Genomic DNA, 26035 nt, shown 5'->3' with positions numbered 1-26035 from the left:
AAAAAAGGTTGTCAACTGTTGATGACGTCAATCCATGCGGTTGTAGTATAAAGCCATTAATACTCAAACTACGACATATTCCAACATTATCATTTCAAGTACAATCACTGCAATAATGGTAAGTGTAGAAAAGGGTACTATATGGTGTGAAAGCTCGTAAAGTTATCTTTAACAATAAATGAAAAGAATCATGGGATATGTATTGTGGGATACGTAGTCCCTTCCTCCTTGTAAAAAAAAATATATACACAGTCGTGTACCTTGCTGAATCAAATGTTTTATGAGTATTCGGGTAGCTTGTAAGCTTAGTTCAAGCATTGAAAGTGTTGTATTGAGGATTTAACAAAATGTCTATGGGGGATTTGAATAGAGAATTTTGCTTCCAGATCAAGTCATGCCTAAAAAGTGGGTGGGCACTGTTGAGTTCCATGGGTCAAAAGTTATTTAACATTAAATATCGTGTCATCTCTTGTCGTATATAAATGCATCAGTCTCATTGGATTCATATAAAATGTGTTTGAGGTCTGATTAAGCTGCTGCTTTTCTGTAGCTAGTGGATTTTTCTGGTACTTGTGGGGATTGTGGACAGGCCAGGAGCACATATTTTGGTTATGAAAGCCTGAAAAAAGTGATTTTTGCATAATATGTCCCTTTTAACACTGAGGTAACTTCAGTTTCATCAGAACTTGACGATATTCTTTGTTAAAAGAAGAACAAAGAACAGCAGTGAGTTGTTTACTTTTCAAAAACAACAGAAGTCTACAGTCGCCATGGTTGGTGTTATGCAGTTCTCTGTGAAGTTTACTCCTCAGTAGTGGCGCACCTCAGTAGCGGCTACGTCACGTGTTTTCGTTGCTCTGATTAGCCCGTAAAGATGTGACAGACAGAACATTCATCCAATCACCCTACGAGACTTTTTTCAACGGCTTGGCCCTTTCCTAAACAGTGTCTATGGAAGGTTTTCCAAATGGATGTGTAAAATAACGAATCCATCTGGTGTGTCAGGTAAACATTAAGGAGCAGTGGTGGACTTGTTTACATCACTGTGCCTGCAGGGAGACACTGCAGTGGCTTTGCCAAAGTGTGCTTAAAGGGATGCTAAAGCATGAAATTTATTGTGATATAATAATTAATTAATGCACTAATTGAGGAACTTTCTTGACAACCCTAATAATTATAGATTGAATAGGAAGATACGATAAGCAATAGTGATTTCAGTGTTTTAAATCAACATTTCTAAAATGAATCAATTAAATAGCATGACAGTAACCTGAGTTTTTTAAAGGGTGTTGTCTTTCTCTTGTTTTTGTTATCGCCTTTCTGTGCCTACTAGTTTCCTTGTTCTCACATGAATGTTAACCCCTCCCATTCCCATCTGCTCCCCCAGCCCCCCTGTACCTATATTTGCCATCTCAGGCACAGTGGCGCTGTAGGGGCCTTCATCAAAGACAGGCGGGTTGTCGTTGATGTCCTGCACCCGAATTATGAACTGTGACGAGGGCTCCAGGGCCCGGTCGGTCTGCCTGTCTGTGGCCGTGGCGATGAGACGATACTCGTCCTTCTCCTCACGGTCCAGTGGCTTGGTGACGTGGATGTTTCCCGTCTTCTCATCTATCACAAAGACCGATCCCGCCCCCTCGCCTCGCAGGACGTACTTAGTGCGTCCATCATTCCTGTCCATGTCGGTGTGGAGCTGAGAGATAGAGGAGCAGGAGGTGGGAAAAAAGATGAAAGAAAGAGAAAATGGAAGAAAAATAAAAAAGAAAGTAGAGAGAAAGTGGCGGTGGGAGATAAAGAGAAGAAGAGACAAGAGCAAACACAAGTTAAAAATTAAGTTTGTCCTTTTTCTGTGACAGGCAGTGAAGACAAAACAAGCAGATTATCCTCTGCATGCCTCCAGGACATAATGAATTTAAACAGAGTCAGACAAAAGAAATACACTCAGTAGAAGCCTCTCTCTCTCCTCTCATTGTGTCTCATCTCTCCGGTTTCTGCAGTAAGCGCTGTTATGAACCAGGATCTACTTAATCTCAATGATATCCAGAACACAAACTCCCCTGCTCACTCTTAAAGCCTCTTTTCACTCCGCAGCAGCTGTGAACTGTAAGAGCTTACGAGAGTGTGCACATGCAATGCCTGGACAGTTTAATGAAAGCTCCAAATCAAAGGAATAATGAACAGTGGGCCGATCAATTATTCCTTAACTAATAGGTGTGTATGAGAGAGAGAGTGGAGGTGTGCAGCCAGTGGGACATGCTGTATTGATCACAGCTCTGTGTTGAATTTTATTGGATCAGCGCCCAGCGGGATGGTGGAGCAGCAGAGCAGCCATCGTCCTCTCATACAGGGAGAGGTAATATCAGGGAAGGCTCCACACTGTCCTCCATCCCCAACCAGAAAGACACACCAGCAGGATGCTCCCAGCACATCAAGATTCAATCTCATTACCTGGCACCTACATGGATGGAATATTAACTGTGTCAAAAAAAAGAGGGCTAAATTAGCCCCCTTCTCATAAGAAAGTGTGACATTGTGACTTCAGACAGAGAAAGGAGCAACAAGATGACGAAGGGAGGGGTATGGGGGTGAAGCTGGGGAAGCACTGTTGCGTGGCAACAGCTAAGCACATTCACGAAATGGAATGAGAATGGATACTGTGAATCGAAATGTTCATTTACTTTGAGGAATGCCATGTTTCAAGAGGGGAAATAGCATGGATACGCCGGCTTTCCGGGGGGTAAATGATAATATACGGGTGTTGACAAGGTTGTTTATGGTGAAAAAAGCAATCATAAGTTCAGACTGTGGGAAAGTTGAAAGCTAAAACTGTGTGAACAATTTGGCACTAAGTCAAGAAGTTAAACAACCCTTCCTCTTCAAAAGATGTCTTTATTTAAATGTAGATGCAGATTGGGAAATCTAAAAGCACTTGAGCCAAAACAGAGAGGACTGTAAGAGCAGTAAGCACGAAGGAAACAAGAAAAAGGACCACTGCTGTTCTGAAACCTGTTCTCCATGTCTGTGAGGAATCAGAACTTTAGGAGAGCTCAGCTCCTTCACAGCAAACCGGAGTGTTGATATTTCAGTGTTCAACATTTCAGAGTTGACTCCAAAAGTGTAATCTAAAGTCCAGTCTGAGTGAGATGGTCATCAATGTTGAAGTTATTGGATGGTGCTGATCCATCAATGTCACGCTGTGTTCACACCAGATGCATGTAAAACTTTTTGTGCAAACAAAGGCGACCTTAATCTGTGTACCATTTGTTCATTTAATATTTGATTGATAATTGAATGCCAAATAAATGAAAAATGGCTCATTGTTCACTTTTCTGTTTTAAAAACCAAATCAAATAATCAAAAACTTTTCATTTTCTAGTTTTCATTTCTGAAATGAAATCACATAAACAGGAAATGATGCGTCTTTTTGACTTTTGCTATTTATGTTGGGATCAAAGAATGTAGTATGAAAAAACAGCTGGGCAGTCAATTTGATTGCAACATTACTTTGCATAACAGGTGTTGTGCTCAGAAAAGCATCCTGACAATCACATGCCCATCGCTGAGGAGTTCACGCTTCCTGTAATGATATACGGAAACACAAACACTGGCACTGAGTTAGGGCACACTCACACTAGGCAATCTGTACTGTGCCTGGGTACATTTGAGCCTAAAAGTCCAGTACATTTGACCAGGATGAGTACACTCTTCTGTGCTTGGGCAAGGCATGCTTCCCTGGCTCTGGTACGGAAGGACAAGGTGGACCAAAGCATGGCATGAATGCAAATGAAGGAGCACAAGTGCGGGAATGTGACTTAAGTTGGTGCCGGTGTTTGTGTTCCGTATGTCATTAAAGGAAGCGTGAACTACTCAGCGATGGGCACGTGAATCATTTCTTGTTTATTTGATTTCATTTCAGATGAAAATAAGAAAATGAACCCTTTATCCATTATTTATTATTCAATTATCAAAACAAATATAAAATGAACAAATAACACACAGATTGACCTAACACATATGACTTTTTCTGTAATTTCAAAGTTGCATAAAAAATTCTAAAGTTTTTTGATGTGGCATTTGAACACATTATGACATAAAGAATACATTAAGTAACTTGAACGCATCATACACAACAGTTTCAGGTTGCTAATTAACCTCAGCTAATGTTAAGGGCACTTTTCAGCATTTATCTGAGCAGTTGAAGAAGAAAACTATGGTATGAGTGCATGTTACTCCCAAAGCAAGTGGATATGCTTACAAGCTACTGAGAGCTGGAGTTGTTTTTTTTTTAAGCTGACAGTTGAAGGTTCCACATTTTGGTTTAACTTGATGCACAATAATAAAGTGCTTTTAGCTCATGGTTCGCCCTTGCAAGAACTGATGTATAGGTTTTGAACCAGGGATATCATAAAATGACGTTTTGTCAGATAGCCTGTGAGACATGATAGCAGTAAAACATTATCTATTTTCTGGATATTTGGAAAATACAGAACCAGGTCTTATAGATTTGCGTCTCGATCACCATCCCTAGTTAAGATGTGATTTGATGTTTCTTGTCTCTGGTAGATTAGTGTTGTTTTTGACATTGGACGATACTGCACCATGAATGAAGTCATCCACTGAGTTAGTCACTTTCTGTCTGTGGCGAGAAATGCTGTGTGGATTTTTCCCAAAGGGTGTCTCTGAATGTTTCTGTAACTCTGAATTTGTCAATGCTTCAAACCGTGCCAGGATACATGGCTTTGTCACAGTATTCAATACAATATGGTGGTCTTTATTTTCCTTACAATAATCAAAATTGTAAATGCTTTAAATTTACAACCATAGCAATGGAAATAACACTTTTTTGTTAAAAGCACATTTTAAATTGCAATAATATAAGACTTTGAGTGTTAAAAATAAACAGTACAAGAGACAAAAAATAGAAACCTTCTGAAGTGTAAAATGAATTTGGAACTTGTGGGAAATATTAAGTGTTAAATTAGACACTATGGGAAACATGTTATACGATCATGTTGCATAGGTGTAGTAATAACACAACCTGAAAAAAAAAGAAACTGGAAAACATCCCATAGTGTTTGGGACAGGCCAGAGCCTTTGAAAAAAAAAAAAAAACTTGGAGGTTGATTGGATGAATGTTCTGTCACATCACAATCAGAGCAACAAAAGACATGGTGTCGTAGCCGCTACTGAGCAGTAAACTCTATAGAGAACTGCATAATGCGAACCACAGCGACCATAGACATGTCAGTACACAACTTTTGTCATTTTTGAAAAGAAAACAACTCAATGCTGTTCTCTGTTCTTCTTTAAACAAAGAAATGTTGTCAAGTTTTGATAAAACTGGCGCTTTAGCAGCATCCACGCTTATCTCTTCTGCCATAATTGCACCAGCCTCTTGTCACTGATTGCTTATGTCACGACTCCGCCGTGCCCAAAAGTACTGCCCTTTGATGCTAGTTGGTCCTCTCACTTTCTAACCAGGCCCAAACTGTTCAAATAGGAGCTTTGCAAGATGAATTCGCCAGTGAGAAACAAGGAAACGAGTGTATCCATCTGCTTTGCGAGGTTAAAAATAACGTGTTAAATTCCCTCGGCATGTCTAGACTTCCTTTAAGGCATTTAGAAATATTAATTCATGGCATGTAAGTTTTAAATAGGACTGATTTTCTTGTGCTCCATTCAAAATACTTATCAGATTTTACATGTCTGGCTGGGCAATGCTTCAGTTGAGTTTAAGGGTTGGTGAGATGAAATCGAGGGGGTTCTTCAGAACTCCTTAGAAAGATCTAAAACGGCCAATGATATCTAGGCACTCTAGTGAAACTACAGTGGGTTTATCCTGTCATAGCTGTTACTCTGTCTGAGGCTAGCCCAAGGAAATTCTGACAGCATAACTTAAAAACTCAAATTCAAGCAATTCAACTGGATTTTTTCATTTATCAGACAAATTCAACATTTTCTTTGAAAACTGTAGCTTTCTTGTTTGTGAAGGATAATGTGATATATGATGACATAAAAATGCCGGGCCGGCTGGTGGTGTTGCCTGTGATTCACTTGTCAAATCACCAACAGCTGGTTTTAGGATGTTTAAAGGCATGGTAGAAAATTTCTCTTTACACTCAGTTTGGAGTGTGCCTCTGGAAAATCTCTGTTTAAAGAGCCCCGTAGCTCTAGCACTTCACCCTCCATTTAGACAAGAACTGGGAAATGTGACTCCTTGACAGTTAATTTATCTTTTCTCAAATAATCAAGGCAGCTACAAACACACAATTTCCCTCCTATACTTCAAAATATCTGCAAGCAAAATTTAGCTATAATGTGCACTCTTTGGAGGACTGCTCTCCCATTGTTTGACCTGGAGTTCAACATTTGTCAAGGAAGAGTTGTATTTAATCGTTTCAATCGAACATACAGCAGATACAGACGTAAGTTCAAAGACTGGTTCATGAAGCAGAAGTGCTTTTGAAACTTTCATTTGACATTGTGACATTTTTTTAGTGCAAACTCTGCAAAGACATTTGTTAGCTGTCAACACATGACTTGTTCAATATAGGTTTTTCATGGAAACAGCAGCACTTTAGTCCCTTTTTTTGTTCCATTTGATCTGCCTGTCAGTTCAGTCTGTGTCTATAAGTTTATCCTACAGCACTTTTCTCTCACGTCATACAAGGAGAAGCCTGTGTTTCACTGACATTACTGGCTGCTCTTTTCTATAGAAATGCTCCTCTGAGCTGGTCCGGTGCAGGCTGAAAATCCATCCTAGAGCCCTGAACTCTCAAAGATTCAGGTGTGCAGCGCGTGACTCCATGGGGGATTGAAATTATACAAATAAATAAATAAAGTGACATGCCATTATGGCATCACATGTAAGAAGATATGCCATTAAACAATGGTAAACCTGGCCTCAAACCATAATATTGTATGTGTGGCCAGGTTAAGTCCTACAGGAAAATCCACAGATGTGCAAGTGGGAAGTGCATGATTTGGCAATAACAAGTCCTGGCACACTAGGCACTCAGAAATGACCACATATGCACTTTGAAGTCTGTGAGTATTTGAGTATGGAGTTTGAGATTTGTTCTGGTTTTATGTTCTGCAGGAACACTTTTGTAGTTTTCTCCAACTCAAAGTCAAATATACAGAGGCAGAATTCCAAATGTCACACAGGCTCTCTTTTAACAGCCAGGTGCACAATGTCAACATGGTCACGAACAATAACAGAATAAAACAATGACCTGTTTGGTGATGAAATTTATCTATATTAACCCTTTTCAGCGCCAAAGTTGCAAAATTGTGACAAGCAACATTGCTGAATTAAACAGGCTGTAGCTACTAGTATGGTGCCTAATGTTATTAGTACTTTACACCAGGAGATGGCGGACATGAGTAACTTCAATCCCAGCAGCATTTGTGAGCGTGTTTCTATTCAAAGTTTTGGAGAGAGAGAGAGTTTGAAGACGCACCGCCGGTCGAGGAGACGAGGAAGTGGTAGAAGTGGTTGTAGTCAGAGCGTAAAAGAGAGAAAGAGAGCGAATTGTAGCGAGAATACTCACAATGCTGGGAGGAATAGAGGAATATTCACCCCTGTGACTATGATGTTCAATCATCCGGTAATAGCGGTGCGTCAGAGCCACAGTGACTCTGTGCGCCATGAGAGTCCACCAGCAGCACATACGGTAGCCGTTGTTTTTCCTCACTGGGGCCGGGCTGGGGGCATGGTGGGGGTTGCAGGGGTGGTCAAAACACAAATATTGACGGAGGTAGTGGGAATTAAAAAAAAAAAAAAAAAAAACAACACCACAAATGTAGGGGCAGACGTGGTAGAAGCAGTGACGGTTGAGGCCGCCTGGTGACGTCAGAATATGCAAATTAGATGAGTGAATTTACTCTCACCACAAACTTTGGGTCGTACTGAAGATTTTTCTCATTTACAGTATACTTTTATCTCTAACCAATTTCAAGCTACAGCCTTTTGAAATCTTGATATCACAATTGAATATTTTCTTGAAAAAAACTGTGGTGCTCAAAGAGTTAAATGGAAATACTCTTAAAAATAAAATAGAATGATAATTCCTCCTTTAGACTTACATTTCAAATAGATTATGTTGTGTCACAGAGCATATTTCTGTGAGTGTTTTTTACTATAAACCATCTCTTTAGCATTAGGCCTTTCTTGCATCTATTTTTAATCAACCTCCACATTACTATAGCAGTATGAACCATTCAGTCACACTATGCTTCTTCTTTGAAAATATATCAATGTATCTGAAAGAGCACTGGCCAGCTTTACTCCAGACTTGACTTTATCTCAGATTTCACTGCCTGTATCAAAATGTGCTACTATACATCCATCTACAGTCTGAGTGAAGTTGAGTGACCTTCACATCTAACAGAACAGAGAGACTGGTACATCATCTGTCTTACTATCATGGCAGCTTTTCAAAGAGCAGAGTTGCAGGAAAACTGGTGTATGCTTCAGTTTCACTTTATTTTCAAATGGGAAAAAGGAAATAGTGTGAAATCAGCACCAGGCAAGCGAAACAGTTTGTGAGCTTTGCTGCTACCTGCGAGACAGTGAAAACACACTCTACTTATCACTGTCAGCAGAACATTCTAGATGTGGGAAGGTATTTACAGTGTCTCGGCAACCGGCAGGAACTCCTCAGTCATTTCAGGTCTGATGGATGTTCATCTTTGTTAAGGACAGCCTGCTACAAGCTAGTTTGATCTCTTTAAATCATGGAGTGAGCTTGGATCAGAGCTGCACTCAGATGCCTGTCAAGTTTCATAACATATGGTATTTTAGCGATATCTGTGTTTTATTCAGATAGAGAGATATCACTGACCACATAGATATAGATGCACACTAGATATAGATATACAAGTCAAAGCTTTGCGCTCTGATTGTGCAGGAATCAAATAATAATGACTAATGATACTAATATGATAAAGTGCAATTTAGTTGTAGTGTCTGAGGGGAGGAAAATGTTAACAATAACCACACCACTACTACTGATAACACAAAATATTTCACAGGATTTTCATGTCATTGGCATCCTTCTCTTTGCTGCATTTATCTGCATTCACAGGCTGAAGGCAGACAGCTCAGATAATATTTTATTGATCAAGAATAGGATAGTAAAAAGCTTCAAGGAGAATACAAGGAAACTTAACTACAATGAAAAGTTCTTCAGAGTAAAAACATTTGAACTTTCTGACATGCTTTGCAACTGAATATAAAACCGTCAGCTCAGAAAAGGAGACAGAGAAACTCACAGTCTATATTTACACTTTTGTACATTTACGCAGTCCTGTCATTTCTGTTGGATTGTTTGTGTTTTTAACGTGCCATCCAGCTGGTAGTGTCTCTCCGCCTGCATTAATGCGACTGCCACGCCACTTTGATGGTTAAAGGTCAACTGCTTGTTAACATGAATCTGGGTCAAGTCTCTTTTCTCTCGTCACAGGATAAATGAAATCTGACCTAAGGCACTCTGCTGCTGATGCTGTATACAGACACTACTGGGTCATCTCTGGGCAGCCATGGTTCAACAACGTATTGATGAAAAGTACATGATGTTATGGTCAGTGGGCAGTTAATGTAACCATGCATGTGCAAACAACAGAAAACACTGAAACACCATCTACTTCAGGAAGCTTATCAATGCAAGGCCTGCAGAATATAAGGAGCTCTGGGGGAACATTTATTTAATGCGATGAAGTAGAATACATGTAGAAATATTCATATTCTAAATAAATCACAGTTTCTGTGACTTTTTTATATGTTAATAAATCCAAAAAATTATAAGTGCTTATCTATCTTCCCAACTGAGTCGACATAAACTCCTCGGTACAGGCTTTTTACTTCCTTCTCCATAAGATTAGTCAAGATCAGAGGACCTCATTCACCGATAGCTCTTAAGAAGGAAGTTTTCAAAACCTTGGACACAATGTTAACGTTTGCACTAGGGCTGAACGATTTGTGAAAGTAATCTAATTGCAATTTTTTCCCGCAATATTGCAATTGTGATTAAATATGTGATTATTTAGGTTTCTCATTTTATGGGTTGTTCAACAAACATAAGCAAGAAATCGTTCTTATACCAAGCACAATATTAGATAAGTTAAACTGGAGATAAACAATTAAAAAAAAAAGATATCTTATTCCGATTTTGGCTCATATAGCCGTTTTGATATCAATTGATTAATTGTAGGGGATGATCGTTTCTCCTTTTATTTTCATTTTGAAAAAGAAAATAAAAACATGAGCAAGGAAGTATGACTTTTGTCAAAAAAACAACAAAAACAAAAACAAATTAAAAAGACACTTGAATGTTTGAATAATGTGTAAAGCATAAAAAAAGGAAAAAGGTTGTATCAAACTGGTTATTTTTACACTTTTCAGGTTAAAGAAATATTGCACTGTCTGCGATTTGAAAATTGCAGCATGCCAAATTGTGATTAATTGCCCAGTCCTAGTTCGCAACAGTTATTATAGTTAACAAAAACTGACTAAATACGTAACTAAAACTAAAATTTAAAAATCTTTTTAGTTAACTGAAACAAAATTAAAAACTAAGCTTTACAAATAAAACAGAAACAAACTAAAACTGTATTGTGTGCGTACAAAAAAAACTAAAATGAAATAGAATTATGGACAAAATCTCCTTAGTTTTAGTCTTTGACACTAGCATACTGACTGGCATGAATACCCAACCCTGGAGAGAGTAAAATCACCTGATTTGATTGAAGATAACATTGGGAATTTTAGGTCTTCAGTGGTATACAAACATTAAAATTGAATAATTACAATGAAAAGTGAAGAGCCTTATTGGGTTTTGCCCCTGACGGGGACCCCATATTGCTGAAAAAACTAAAACTAACACTAAAAGTAATAAAACTGAACTAAAAGAGGCATTTTTGCAACTAACTAAACTAACAAACTAAGAAATGGTAGCTAAATCAAACTAAACTGAAATTTAAAACAAAAGGTAAAAACTAAATAAAATGAAAACAAATGAAAAATCCCAAACTATTATAACCTTGGTTTGCAGTCATCAACAGTCAGATGTACTGGATTAAGAATGACACGATAAAATGTGATTTTTAATTACAAATTTTTCTGCATTTTTTATCAATAGAACACTTTATATTAGGAAATAATACAGATGACTACATAACTAAAACATGGTTAAGTATACATTTAACATGCAGCATTTGATCTTAAATACAAAAATGTTAAATTATGAGTATAAATTAAGCACATTTGATCATTTGACACTTCTCATATCTCAAAGATCTCAGATCTCAAAAAGCCTATACAAGATTCATTACATGTTCTTAAACTACTAAATTAGTTGAACCATGTTCATGTTTTGATGGATGCTACATGCTTACAAACTGGGATTTTATTCCCATTTTTCCTAATTAGTCTAAAGAAACATTGCTTTTACACCCATATAGACTCCTGTGCAAACACAGAAGGCACACATATGTTTGAAGTTCTGAGACATCAGTACTATCAATATGAAAGTAAACTGTGGGAGAAATGGCACATTTCCCTCTAAGTATAAGAAATACTAAGTTCTTAATGTAATGCTGCTGTAACCTGAGTATTACAAAGGATGATTTAATTATATCTTTAGCACGAGGAGTGGATATTTACAACCAGATACATTGGATTATATCACCTGATTAGACTGGAAACAACATGCATCAGTCTAAGGATGCCTTCCAGATGAATTGAGGTAGAGTTACATTGCTATATATAGTCGCTTACAGTTGCTTGAATAAATGATAATGAAATGATATAAACTTTTATTCTAAATCTGATGATGTAACATGGCAGCACATTATTTAAGCATATTGAAAGACCTGTTAGTTTAAGTTTATTTTTTAAAATACTTGTTTCATAAAAAAATACCCTGCAAAAATGCTAAGTTTATATTCCTAACTTTACATTTTGCCTTTAAAGATTAAACAGTGTATGGCTGAAGTGATGCATTTGTGCACATTGATGATATACAATTTCTAAAATGATAAAAACATGGTAAACATGGAGATCTTTCTGTCTATACATATCAGTGCTTATGAAGTGCAGAATTAGTCATATTATCTGTCATATCAACACTTAAACATGCATTATAATACTGTTGAGAGCTTTTAGATTTTAAAGGCTGGCTCAGACATCACCATTTATTTTGTCTTTCACAAGGGCACTATGTCAGAGTATGTGACAACGCCGACAGCCTGGCCACACTCCAGGAATGATCATTGTATGCTGACATCACCACTGTCTTCATGACTGGGTACGAGTTCATAGGTTGGCTGAGGGGCGGGTCAAAGAGAGTGAATCACAGTCTTTTGGTCTGACAAGAAGAAAAACAAAACAAGAAGCAATTGTGGACTTTCTCGATGTATCAAGAGCACGATAGACTTCAAATAGACTATGAGGTATGAATTTGATAAAATGTCAACATTGCTGGGTTAAAAAAACTCAGTTTGGGTTATTTTGGAAACCCAGCGTCGGGTCGAAAAGGGAACAACCAAGCCCTGAGTTATTTCAACTCAATAGGGTTGTGGGCTTGACTTGACAAGTTGGGTTATGTTTTTGACCCAAAAATTGGGTAAAAGCTACCCGGTTGAGAAGTATTTGTTCCTTAAACCAAACCATCCATCCAACTTCTTCCGGTTATCTGGGGCAGAGTCACAGTGGTAGCAGGCTAAACAAGTCAGCCCAGATATCCCTCTCCCCAGTGACACTTTCTAACTCCTTCTGGGGGATCCCTGAGGTATTCCTAGACAAAAGATATATATCCTTTCCAGTGCATTCTGGGTCTTCCCCGAGGTGTCCTTCAAGCCTGATGTGCCCAGAGTAGAGACAGATGCAGAGCTAGGATGCACCATGCGTCTAAAGTCTGCATTGTCTTTTCTATTATAGGCCAATCCCCCCCCACAGTCAGGAAGTTACCAACTTAGTCGATGACTTTACTCATGGTGCAGAGGGTTTTTTTTTTGCACAGAAACAACAATAATCCACAAAAAAACATGAGCCAAGGACTCACAACAATGATTACTGTACCACACACACAACATCTTAACACATACAATGCATCTAAAACATATCTAAACAACACACCAAAAGCACGATGGGAAAATTCCATCCCCCAAAATTTGAAATGACAGTGTCCCTGCTCCATTCCCCCACCCATTAAGCAAGCAATTCCTAATCCAACACTGGGTCAAACCTACCCAACCTTTGACCCAACAGCCTTGACCCAGTTCTAAAAATAACCCAGCATTGTTTAGTGTTAAGGAAATCCCATAAATGCCCAGAGGTAGAAAAGAAGGAACTTGTTAAATGCCACACTGGTAAATAATGATACAAAGATAGATAGCAAAAGCTCTTCTACTGGGAGGCTAGGGTGTCAAACTTGACGACAATGGGAGAAAAATCCTGACACTAGTCTAGTTGAATGGTGGTCGTGGGGCATCTCAGATGCGTTGGTAATTATTTCACACTACAAGACCGTTTGATGTTCCGACGCTCATACTTTGGCTCAAACATTTGTCAGTGAGCTGCAACGTTGCAGTTGGGCCAAAATCTGTCTGAATTTGTGTAGCCTGAGCCGGCCTCAAGAGAAAATCACAGATTTAATGTCAGCTTCTCAATGTCAGAATCTTCGTGAAAATTGTGTTAGTGGGTTTTAAGAACAAATCTCTTCTTAGAAGTGGTTTGTGAATGAGGCCCATAAACAACAGAGAAAAGACCTAACAGACATAACATTTAGGGTTTGGTGTTTGAATGTTATCATGATTCATAGCAGGACTGCACAGCGGCACAGAGGGTAGAGCTGCTGCCTCACAGCAACCAGGTTCCTGGTTTGCCTCCTGGTCAGGGCCTTTCTGTGAGAAGTTTGCATGTCCTTCCCATGCATGCGGGGTACTCCAGGTACTCTGGCTTCTTCCCACCACCAAAGACATGCTCGTTAGGTTAATTGGTGACTCTAAATTGGCCGTAGGGGTGGGTGTGAGAGTGCCAGTCATTTGATTGACTGGCAACCAGTCCAAGGCGTATTCTGCCTCTCACCCAACGACTGCTGGGATAGGCTCCAGCCCCCAGTGGCCCCAAAAGGGATGGACGGTGTAGAAAGTAGATGGATGATTCACGGCATATTGTGTTAAACATATGTTTGAAAATCCATAATATAGTAATTTGACTATGGCTGGGCCAATAGCTAGCTGGGGTGTGATACCCAAAGGGTTGAATGCTTGGTAAGAATGTACAGGTATCACATTTAAAGATAACTGAGTTTATCTGAAGCTTATTCATAATTCTCATCACTGCAGACAGTGGTTTATGATGTGATGCTTCTTCCTGTTGGTTTTATTCTGATGAAGGTGTGACCCACTGAGCACCCCTACTCACTAGATTAAATTATCTGCTTGAAATCAGACCATTTGCTTTGGTTCATCACCAACACACCTGTGCGGTATTACTGTGTTTTTCTTTTTTGATAATATAAAAGCTGGTGTTGTAGTTGAGGTCATTCATGTTCATAGAGAAATATCCCCATTTTGACCTACATTGAGTTCAGCCTCGTTCCCGTCCTCCTTCGTCTGTTGAGGCCAACTGGGGCCAATTGTCCAAAACACCCGGCTGGTCAGGACCACCTCAGGAGCCCGGTTCCTCAGCCTCCTTAACGAAGAGCCATTAACAATCAAAGTCTTAACGGCCCTGCGGCTTAACGAGGGGACTTAACGAGCTTCTTAATGAAGCCCCGGCCATCATTACCACAGTGAGCGGTGGCAGCGCTGATTGAAAGCACCGCTCAGAGTCATTCTGGAGCACAAGAGCCCAGCCTGAGGAAACCAAATCCATTTAAGGCTGACCCCTCACCCTTATCTGCTCCTCCAAGATTAATAGGAAAGTATAATAAGGAAAACCCACTTAAGCAGATATAATGGCAATGGATATTTTATAGCTCTGGAGGTGGCACCGCTGTGGGCTTTGACAGTCTCTCAGCCACCTGGCTCTGTACAAAAATACCCAAACAATATTCGAACACAACGGGATATCACCATATTTCACATCCCCCTTCACTCGCTTAATATGACATCTCATAACTCCTGCATTTCATATCCCCCTGATACACCATCAAATATATCAAGAGACAAACAATATGAAGCCAGTGGCCACAAAAGCCAAATTTACTGATGTGTCACCTCTGCTTTGAGAGTGATTTCAGCCTGATAAGCTGCCATTTCCATTTTCTCTGGCGTCAGTTGTGTACGCAACAGCCAGCCTCCCCAGACTCCTAAATCTCCTCAATTACTTATATTATCATAAGGTAATATGCTTATACTCATATACTCAATTTCACATTTTTGCAATAACCATAAATCATAAAGCGAGGAGGAAAAGTACTCCCCGCCAACCTCTAAATCACTTAAATAACTAATACCCCCATATACACAATTTCACATTTCTGCCGAGTGATAAATCACAAAAACACCCAGAAAATGTGTTTTTTTTTCACAGCTGTGCATTAGCTTAATGAATGTGGATGTTTTCCCTCACAAATTCTGCATATTTGTGTGTGCTATGTTTGTGTGAAAGGGAGGGGTAAGGTTACAGAAGCAGGAAAAAATACAGAGCGTGGAAAGTGGTATGAAATGTTGATAGCACAGAGACCCGCAGTGTGCAGAAAGGTTCAATTCCTCAAAGCAGCACATCAAACCCATTTTCTGTTTGATTCTGTTTTCCCCCAAACAGAAGTAACTTTTTAATTTTCATATTAAAAGTGTGGATGTCCTTGACTAAACCATATTGAAAGAAGTGTCAGACATCATAGCTGAGCCATGATGTGAACAAACGTCAGGATACCAGAGAGAAAAATAAGGGTGCTGGGAAGGTGCGGTAATAACTATAAGGGATAAATAATGAAATAATTGCAATGATAGTAAAAGAAAATGGGTTTAAGTGGCAAAAAATGACAGAAATAAGTAGTGAAAAGTGGTAAAAGAGTGGCAAAAATAAGTCAAAAGGTGGAAAAAAAATGGAATAAAGGAGCAAATATAGGTTATGAAAAGATAATCTCTCCAAAAAGGGGCGGTAAAAATGGTGGAATGCTGTAAAGTAGTGGCAAAAATGGCTTACAGGGGGACAAAATTGGCAAAATGGGTAGTGAAAAATGGTTAAAGAGTGGCAAAAATGGGTTAAAAGTAGCAAAGAATTCAATAAAGCAGAAACTGTGGGTTAAGTAAGGAAAGATGCCAAAAAGGGTAAAAATTATGAAAAAGGCAGTAAAAATGGTGAACAGTGGTTATATTGTGGCAAAAATGAGCTAAAAGTGGCACAAAAAAGGATAATGAAGCAAATATTGGTTACAAAAGAAAATCTGGCCAAAAAAGGGGCAGTAAAAATGGTGAAAAGTTGTTAAAGAGTGGCAAAAACGGGTCAAAAGTGGTAAAAACAGGTCATGAATGTCTAAAAATGGGATAAATCAAAAAGTATGAGCTAAGAAAGGAAATATGGCAAAAAGTAGCAGAGATAGTCGGGGGAAAGTGGCTCAAGACCAGCAAAAATTACAGTTACAATTAAGAACACAGGCATTGTTCATAGGATTCTCGCTGCCTGGTGAGCAAAATGGAACGAAAAGCTTTGAATGAAACCAGTTCAGCCATTTTCAGTTCAGTCTGTATCATGTTCCAGTATATATGGGTTATGAAAGAAAATCTGGCCAAAAAAGGGCAGTAAAAATGGTGATAGCAGTTAAACAGTGGCAACACTGGGTTAAGGGTATCAGAAATAGCTGGGGAAAAGTGGTTCATGAGTGGAAAAACAGGTCAAATGTGGCAAAAATGGTTAAAAGTGGAAAAAAGGGACAAAGCAGCAAACGTGGGTTAAGAAATGTTAAAATGGCAAATAAGGCATCTTAAAAATGGTGAAAAGCAGTTAAATGGTGGCACAAATGGCATTAAGTGGAAAAAATTGACAGAAAAAAATAGCAAAGTTGGCTAAAGAGTGGCCAAAATGCATCAAAAGTGGCAAAAAAATAGATTATAAGTGTCAAAAAATGGGATAAAGCAGCAAGTATTGGTCAGAGAAGAAAAATGTGGCTTTAAAGGGGCAGTAAAAATGTTGGACAGCGGTTAAATAGTGGAAAAATATGGTTAAAAGTGGCAAAATGTGGTTAAAAGTGGCAAAAATTGGCAGCTACAGTAGTGAAAAGAGGTTAAAATGTTGCAAAAACTGGCTAAAGGTGACAAGATTAGGTTTAATATGGACACAAATGTGGTTAAAATAGCAGAAACAGTGATAAAAAGGGGTTAGAATGTAGCAGGAATAAATAATTTGAACATCAGAATCCAATTACAGCTTAACACACTTCTCTTCTTCAAAATAAAATGACTGTTAGTGAGGATGTGAGTGTTACAGCCAACAAACCTGCACTGATATCATCAGTAAATCATAACTGGGTAGGGCTCATTTACTGGGTTTTTTAGAGGCCAGTCGATCTGTGAACAGGCCTGCAATTCCCTGAACACATCTGGGAGAGTTTGCAAAGGCAAAAGATGCAGGCAGGTGTGAAGATATCCTCCGATATCTTCCGGGTGGTAGAGGGGGGTTTATTCATCCTCTGTGTGGCAACTTCAAAAAGAACCACAGACCCTGCAGGACAACTGCGCGCCCCGCCAGCCAGCGGAAATCCACAACAAGGCCTAGTAGAGGTATCGCCGCAGGCTGGGACTCTGCCAGCTTCTTTCATATCGGCCAGGGAGGGCCAGGCAGGGCAGAGGGGGAGAGGGTCAGCCAATCGATTTGGAGCAGGCCCACTGATTCAGAGAGATGTCTGAAGAAAGGGGCCGATCGGGGAAAAGCAGCGAAATTAATTTGGGACAGGGCCCATATGAGTTCAGAGAGCCTGTTTGAAATGAAACTGTGCCTTGTGGCCAAAAAACCTACAGCTGAGAAGTCATTAGTTGTGCCTGAAGGTATGTGAGTGAGCATATTTACTAAAAGCGCAGCAGTCTTTTCGGATGAATGTGTGTTTAACATTAAAGAGAGAGGTATAATGACTGTGAGTCTCCCTCTGCCCTGGCTGAACCTCCACTTGGCACGGTCGCTGCACAGAGTGGACAAGGAGCCAAGGCGTGACTAAGAATATGTGTGAATGTGCGTCTGCCTGTGTGCTTTGTGTGTGCCAGCAGCACCTGACCTGGAGGGGGAAGAAACAGTTGAAAACAGGCCAGGAAGTGAGGGCCGCTTAACAGAGCAGAGCACAAAGCCGGGGCCAAAATCTACACAACCACTGATAATTAAAGTCAACATCTCTGTGCAGCGATCAGATGTCTTCAGCCGCTCGCCCATCTGGACAACAAAAGACCCCCATCTGGACATCATAAACAAAGACAAATAAGGATGTAGACACAGGTAAGGAAGGCGTCTTTCAAATTCAAATTTACTATTAACTCCAACAACAACAATAACCAAAGGTACGTGACTGAACGGAAATGACTGATGTTGGAAACAAAGCACAACATTTCTGATTTATTCTCAATACCATAACTCCACTCAGCATGATTTTTCTCTGTCCTGCTGTCCTCAGAATGACTCCATTTCCCTTCCTTTAACATGTTCATCAAATGTAGTGCTGTGGATCACCAACTTAAACATTAAAAGAGAGAATAGAAGCAATCTTGGCTAAATGCTTGAAAAATGTGCTGCCAAGGAAATCTCATTTTCCTTGAGAGAATATTTTTACTCAGAGCAAGTTTGAGAAAAAAAATAAATAGAAAAGTTTGATGTAAAGTGAAGAAAATATGTCATCATTTAGTATTCATTATCAGATATGTAATAGAATAAATTCAGAAAACTGTAGAAATTGGACTGCAGGTTATTTTTCTGGAAATACTACCAAAGTCTGTGGTTATACTGTGGGTTTTTAAAATGACTGAAATACCAAAAACCCATTAAATTATTTAGCACATACTCTGCCTTTAATTCTCCAGTATCATTCTCCACATTTTTGTCTATTAGGAGGAATTTCTCATTTTTATTTTGCAGTCATTTTGTCTGTTTTGCTGCATTTGGCATGAGTTCTTTGGCGCGATTCAGGACAAAAATGTCTAATGTGAATTTTCTTTTTAAATTATAGAAAAACTTTGTAACACTTTCTATCCCCCTCTCTATAATGAGTATAACATATTATAAATATATTTAGAACTATACTTATACAGCATTAAAAGTGCATAATTATAACACATTATAAGCAGTCATGACTATTTATAATGCCAGTAATTATAACTAATTACAATGCCAGCGTCTATAATGACTTATAATGTCTTCTAGTGCATTTATTTATGACATATAGAGGGCTGATATATAGAGACATACAACCAGGCATGCTCACAGTCACACCTACGGCCATTTTAGAGTCACTAATTAACCTAATGAGCATCTTTTTGGTGGTGGGAGGAAGCCAAAGTACCTGGGGAGAACCCACGTATGCACAGGGAGAACATGCAAACTCTGCACAGAAAAGGCCCTGACTGGGAAGCAAACCAGGAACCTTCATGCTGTGAGGCAACAGCGCTAACCCCTGCCCCGCCCAGCAGCCCCTAGAAGAAGTCACTGTTGTATTTTAGTAAATACAAGACAGAATGTTTTTTTCCTAAAAAATAAATGTGAGGTGGCTAGGGGATTTTTCAGAGCATAGTCCTGGATGTATCAAAAGTTAGCAACAAGACTGATTTGGTGCATCGTTCAGATTAAAAACCCTACTATCCTATTTATGGAAAAAAAATTTACACATCCAACATGTAAAGATATAACTGAATAGCTAGTTTGGATAACAGGTAGCAGTGTGATTTACAGTGTGCCTAACAAAAATCAACAACCATTTACAACATGTGTTTCATTCCTAAATGACAAAGGAGAATAAAATAAGAGCTCCGTGGCTTTGGGTGCAAACTAGCGACGAGTAAAGTGATCAAATGTTGTACTTTTGTTGTGTTACTACTACTTTTAAGCCAATCATTGCTCTGTGACTGCAGTAGCTGTAGTCTACCTGTTAACATTGTCTTTACCCTCTAACTAATGCATTAGCAATGTTTGAAAAGTAAAGAGTCAACTCATTTAGGCCCAGTGGTGGACAAAGTACTTAACTTCAGTACTTGAGTCAAAGTATAGATTCTCATAGTCAAACCTGATTTGAATTAAGATTTTAAGATCTTAAATTCAAACTTGGGATTGTTTAAGTGGTATTAATGTATATGTGAATGTTTCTGGATCAAATTCCAAGTATTTGGAATATCTTCCTAATTCTGTATGAATTGCAGTAATGTTGAATGGCTGGGAATGTGTAATATGGCTACCCCCTTACAAATAAATAAATATAAAGTTGATGATCTCTACTCGTTGCTAGAGCAGGGAGGCCTGTTTTTTTTCCGTCATGGTGTGAAGACATGTCATGATCCATCTATAAAAAGTAAGGGTTTCTCTTGCTTTGAGAACAGTTGTTAATATCTGAGGTAATGTGCATAATCAACTGAACACACATAACCTTGATTTGGTCTCGATTTCTTCAAATTAATTTAGAAAAATCAACATGATGTACCTATGCAGGGACATCGTGTATTTTTTAGTGCTGCTGAGTTCCACAGCTACACAGAGACAGGTTTCATTCACCTCCTGTTCTCAACAAAGATTTTCTTAATGCAGAAAAATCCCGGTGGAACGTTCACAAATGTTATTACTCAACTACAAACATTCATCTGAACACTGCCAACAAAACCCAGATCCTGTCTGCAGATTCTGTACTGTTATGCATTACCATGCAGAAGCCATAATGGTTACATTGTTACTTATATTTGGCTTAACGACCATAAACCCATTTACCGTCAGCAATGCAGCGAGGCTGACCACACACTAGACAACTTTTCAATGTAAAATAATTGAAAAAAGTTGAAGATTGCAGGAATAAGGACAGTTTCAAATGATCCCACACTACTGTATAAGAACATTGTTAAAAAAAAATCCAACAATGCAGAAAATTTTGTCTCAAAGTTGACCAAAACAGTGTGATGAATCAAATCTCTTCCTTTGTTATCATACAGCATGGAGAGAAGGCTCAAATGTTCTCTGTCTTCATTCACAATGCTCCCCTCTTTTATACCGGCTCCTTCACCCTTACAACATTACACAAAGAGAATACATCTGTGCTTGTTACTCCTTTACCCTTACAACAACATTACACAAATCATCATCCCCATATAAAGTCTGTTCTTGTCGCTTCCTTACATCTTCCAACGACAGAGAGGTGCAGCACACTCCATGAATAACACCATACTGGCCAGATGGAGAAACGCTTACTCCCAAGAAAACAGGCTTTAATTCCTTTACAACACCCTACGCTGTAAAAAGAAAATTGTGGAGAGTAATTGGATTAAGTTTATTCAGCACAAGCTAACAAGCTGCGACTGAAGTTCCCTTCTTGGAGCATGCTAGCTTTTAATTTTCCACAATTCTCATTGTAGAGTGTATACCACTTAGCCAAGTCAAGACCACACATTTCCTGTCTGTAGTATTGATTTGACAGTGGAGTTTCCACATACACTCACTGGCCACTTCATTAGGTACACCTTGACAAAGTGATGTAGCTGAAAAGATCTCACAAAGCAACACATCATGCTATGATCTAATGAAATTCCTGATGAGAAACAAAGTCACTGACATCTATCAGTCTGGAGAGGGTTACAAAGGCTATTTCAAAAGCTTTGGGACTCTAGCAAACCTTAGTGAGTGCCATTATCCACAAATAGAAAAAACTTGTAGCAGTGGTGAACCTTCCCAGGAGTGGCCGGTGTACCAAAATTACACCAAGAGTGCAACAATGACTCATCCAGGAGGTCACAAAAGAACCCAGAGCAACATATAAAGACCTGTAGGCCTCACTTGACACAGTTAAGGTCAGAGTTCATGACTCAACAATGAGAAGAGTCTGGGCAAAAATGGCATCCATAAGCTAAAACCAGTGCTGACAAAAAGAACACAAAGGCTCGTCTCAAATAACAAAGGTCAAAATTTAAGGTTTTGTAGTGGCCTAGTCAGAATCAGTCCAGATATATATCTGATTGAGATGCTGTAGCATGACCTTAAAAAGGCCGTACATGCTCAAAGATGCTCCGTTGTGGTTAAATCAAAACAATTCTGCAAAGAAGCAATGCTGAAAATTCCTCCACTGTAATGAGAAAGACTCATTTCCAGTTATAGCAATCGTCTTGCAGTTCTTGCTACCAAGGGTGGCACAACCAGTTATTAGGTTTAGGGGGCAAATCCATTTTCACATAGGGCCAGATCGGTTTTGGATGGCTTTTTTTCCCCTAATAAATTGAATCATCATTGCAGTGATGACGGATGCCAATTTTGCCAAGTCTCTTTCTTATTGTTGAATCATGACCTTACTTAACTGAGTCAAGTGAGACCTGCAGGTCTTGAGATGTTGTTCTGGGTTCTTTTGTGACCTCCTGGATGAGTTGTTAATTTGCTTTTGGAGTGATTGTGGTCGGCCAGCCACTCCTAGGAAGGTTCACTACAGTTAACAGTTTTCCCCATTTGTGGATAATGGCTTTCACCAAGGTTCGCTAGAGTCCCAGAGCTTTTGAAATGGCCTTTGTAACCCTCTCCAGACTGATAGATGTCAGTGACTTTGTTTCTCATCTCTCAGTTTGTATTTACTCAGGTTGTCTTTGTCTAATTTTAAAATTTGGTTGATGCTCAGAAACACTTAAGTGCGACAAATATGCAAACAAATAAGGCATCTTAAAGGGGATATATATATATTTTTTCATAGCAATGTATGTGGAGTTTTTAAGTTGTTTATGTGATGTTGGCGTATTCACAAGTTTTCGAACCATCTGGCTACTTGTTACTTGCTACTCCACAAAAATAAACAAAAAAGACCCAAGTTGCAATTATCTTTAACCTTTAAATTCCTTCACCACAATCCCCAAAAAGACAATTACTGTCATGTTATGAAAACAATTCATGGTCGACTACAACAAATCATTATACCCACATAAAAAGGAACCACAACCATAAAACGTATGCAAATAGTGTTTCCCAGAAGTGTGACACTCGCATGCATCCACATTTGCATCGCTATCACTCGACTCCTCTCTAATCAATGCAGACAAAAACACCTTCCAATTAAACAGAGGCACTGAAACATAAACCCCCACCCAGAGAAGAAGAAAAAAAACACAACAGAGGCAGGATGGCGCCGGCCTCTGAGGAGCACTTGTGCTTTAAATTCAGTCTGAACTTTCAATCAAACTCGTTCTCTCAGCATGGGTGCAGAGGGGATATTCCCTTTTGTTGCTGGAATAGTGAAATGTCAGACGGTATTGAAAGCAGTCTCCTCTCGCCGCCTGTCTGTTTGTCTCACAGCGTAATGTGATTTAAAGACGTCTCCAGGAGCTGGAGTTAATTGTTTAGCATTGATCCGGTATCGATCGGCATTGAAGTTTGGCGTGTGTCGATCGCCTCTTTAATTCAGTTGTGGTGTGGACGCGCTGCCCTGTTCTGGTTTGATCTAATTCAGTCTGTCTCTGGAGGGCACGCTGTGTGGCCTCCACTCTGAGCTGAAATCACTCTCTGTCACACTCCAACAAACACACCTCCTCCCACTCGCACACTTCCTAACAGAGCATTCATTATTCATCATTATTAGACTTTTCCTTTAGCAGCATTAGCCGCTCAATGCATCCCGCCACTGCTGCCTTCCTCTGCGATACATAATTCAGGACAAAACTGTGCTTTTAGCCTCCGAGTATGCAAATCCCACTTTTGATTATCATAATCAGCTGATGTTTGAGAGGATGTGTGTGTGTGTTTGTGTGTTTTATTGCTCCTCTCTGGTCGTGTTGTATACTTCACATCATATTTTTAGCCGAGGGAGACGAGCTCGGAAAAGGCCAGTGGAGGCTTAACTCACTGCTGTACATTTAAAGGGCATGTCGCCCACATATATGCCAGCGCGTGCCAATGCCAAGAGGAATGGCTTTCACCATCACGAACCAAAAGCCTCTGTGTGTTTGTGTGGGAACAAATAAATAATAAAAAAGGGAATTTCAAGCAGCTTTTATTATCTTTTTCATTACCATGTTATGAGTATTGAGTTTTTGTGACAAGGGGGTGAAATTATTTTTCCTTTCTAGACAAAATGAGCAGCTTGTGTTTGACTCAGATCTGTAAACATTGCTACATGATCAGTCGCTTGCATATAAATAAAGAATAAAATAGTTTTTCCACTGTTATTATTTTTTGTAACAGATTTTTATTTAAAATATCGTTTTTTGTGGTGTCAAAATGGATGTGAGGATTTTCAAATCACTTTTATACATAATAAAAACAATATGTACAGAGCTTGGTCTGCAAGAATTACTTGACATGCCAAGACTTCTTTGACACGGCATTATATAGTGGTGTTAAAATATGCAACAGAACCACAAATAGGGTCATGAGTTTGCCCTATCATTCTGCCACCATGTGTGAAACGTTACAAAGGCATAACTGAGGTTTAATAAGAGAACAACCAGTTGTGAACTGGCAATGTGTATAGGGCTTATGAGACCATAAGGTTAACATTGGCTCACTAATATTTTATTTCCACATGCACTTTAACTGATTTAATTCCCCATCTTACAGGAAAAAAAATGTAGCTTTTCCACCTTAATATGAGAATATTAACCTGATAGGCCAGATCATGTATCTGTCATCAGGCAGATCCATCTTGCAAAGCTTCAATTTTAAACAGCTGTGCCAGATCAGAGAATCAATTGGCATCATTTGAGGACTTAAGGACTTCACTCACGCATTCATTCACTGATGATAGATGTTGCTATGGAGAAGTAGCCATTAGTATTAGCTAATCTCAATCATACGCTTTCATACCCATTTACACACCACTGACACAGCAGTGGGAGCAAATTGGGTTTTAGTATCTTGCCCAGGACACACTGACATGTGACTGCAGGAGCTGGGGATCGAACCCACAACCTTCTGATTACGAGACAATACCCTACTAAGCCACAGTCGCCCCAAAGGTGCTCAATGCAGTTGAGGTCAGGGCTCTGTGCGGGCCAGTCAGTTTCTCCAATTTCACCAAACTCATCAATCCCTGTCTTTACAATCCTTTCTTTGTGCACTGGGGCACAGTCATGTTGGAATAGAAAAGGGCCATGGAAGCATAACATTGTCTTAAATGTCTTGGTAGGCTGAAGCATTAAGATTGGCATTCACTGGAGATAAGGGGCCTAGCCAAAATCCTGAAAAACAGCCCCATACCATTACGCCTCCACCAAACTTCACAGTTGGTACAATGCAGTGAGGGAGGTAATGTTCTCCCAGCATCCACCAAGCCAAGACTCACCCATCTGGCTGCCAAACAGAGAAACATGATTGGTCACTCCACAGAACATGTATCCACTTCTCCATAGTCCAGTGTCAGAGTTCTTTACACCACTCTTTCTGATGTTTGGCATTGGAATTGGTGACATGAGGCTTGCATGCAGCTGCTCAGCCATGGAAACCCATTCAATGAATCTCCAGCTGCACAGTTTTTGTGCTTACATCAATGCCAGTAGAAGTTCAGAACTCTTCAGCAGTGAATCAGCAGAGCGATGACGACTTTTATGCACCACGCACCTTTGCAGTTGTTGACCCCACTCTGGGATTTTACATGGTCTTCTGCTTTGAGGTTGAGTTGCTGTTCCTGCTTCCTCTTTCCAATAATATAACTTACAGATAACTATGGAATATCCATATAAACAATAACTATAAACCGTCTTATTGCAAAGGTGGCATCATCACAAAACCACACCTGAAGTCTCTGATCTCTTCAGAACGACCCATTTAGTATCACAAATGTTTGCAAATGGAGACTGCATGGCTAGATGCTTGATTTTATACACCTGTGGCCACAGGTCTGATTGAAACACTTAAATTTAGTAATTAAGAGGTGCAGCTGAA

The 26035-nt window shown here is 39.4% G+C and overlaps 1 protein-coding gene across 1 annotated transcript in view; it reads right to left on the bottom strand.

Annotated features, from left to right (window-relative positions):
• LOC121520241 overlaps nt 1-26035 on the bottom strand; it is a 389305-nt gene that overhangs the window by 183462 nt on the left and 179808 nt on the right. The window contains exon 4 of the mRNA XM_041803615.1: nt 1399-1693. Within this exon, the coding sequence (XP_041659549.1) occupies nt 1399-1693 (295 nt within the window). The remainder of the gene's footprint in view (nt 1-1398; nt 1694-26035) is intronic.

Source organism: Cheilinus undulatus, linkage group 13 (assembly GCF_018320785.1).
Source record: "Cheilinus undulatus linkage group 13, ASM1832078v1, whole genome shotgun sequence".
NCBI lineage: Eukaryota > Metazoa > Chordata > Actinopteri > Labriformes > Labridae > Cheilinus > Cheilinus undulatus.
This window is presented reverse-complemented; position numbering and strand designations above follow the sequence as displayed.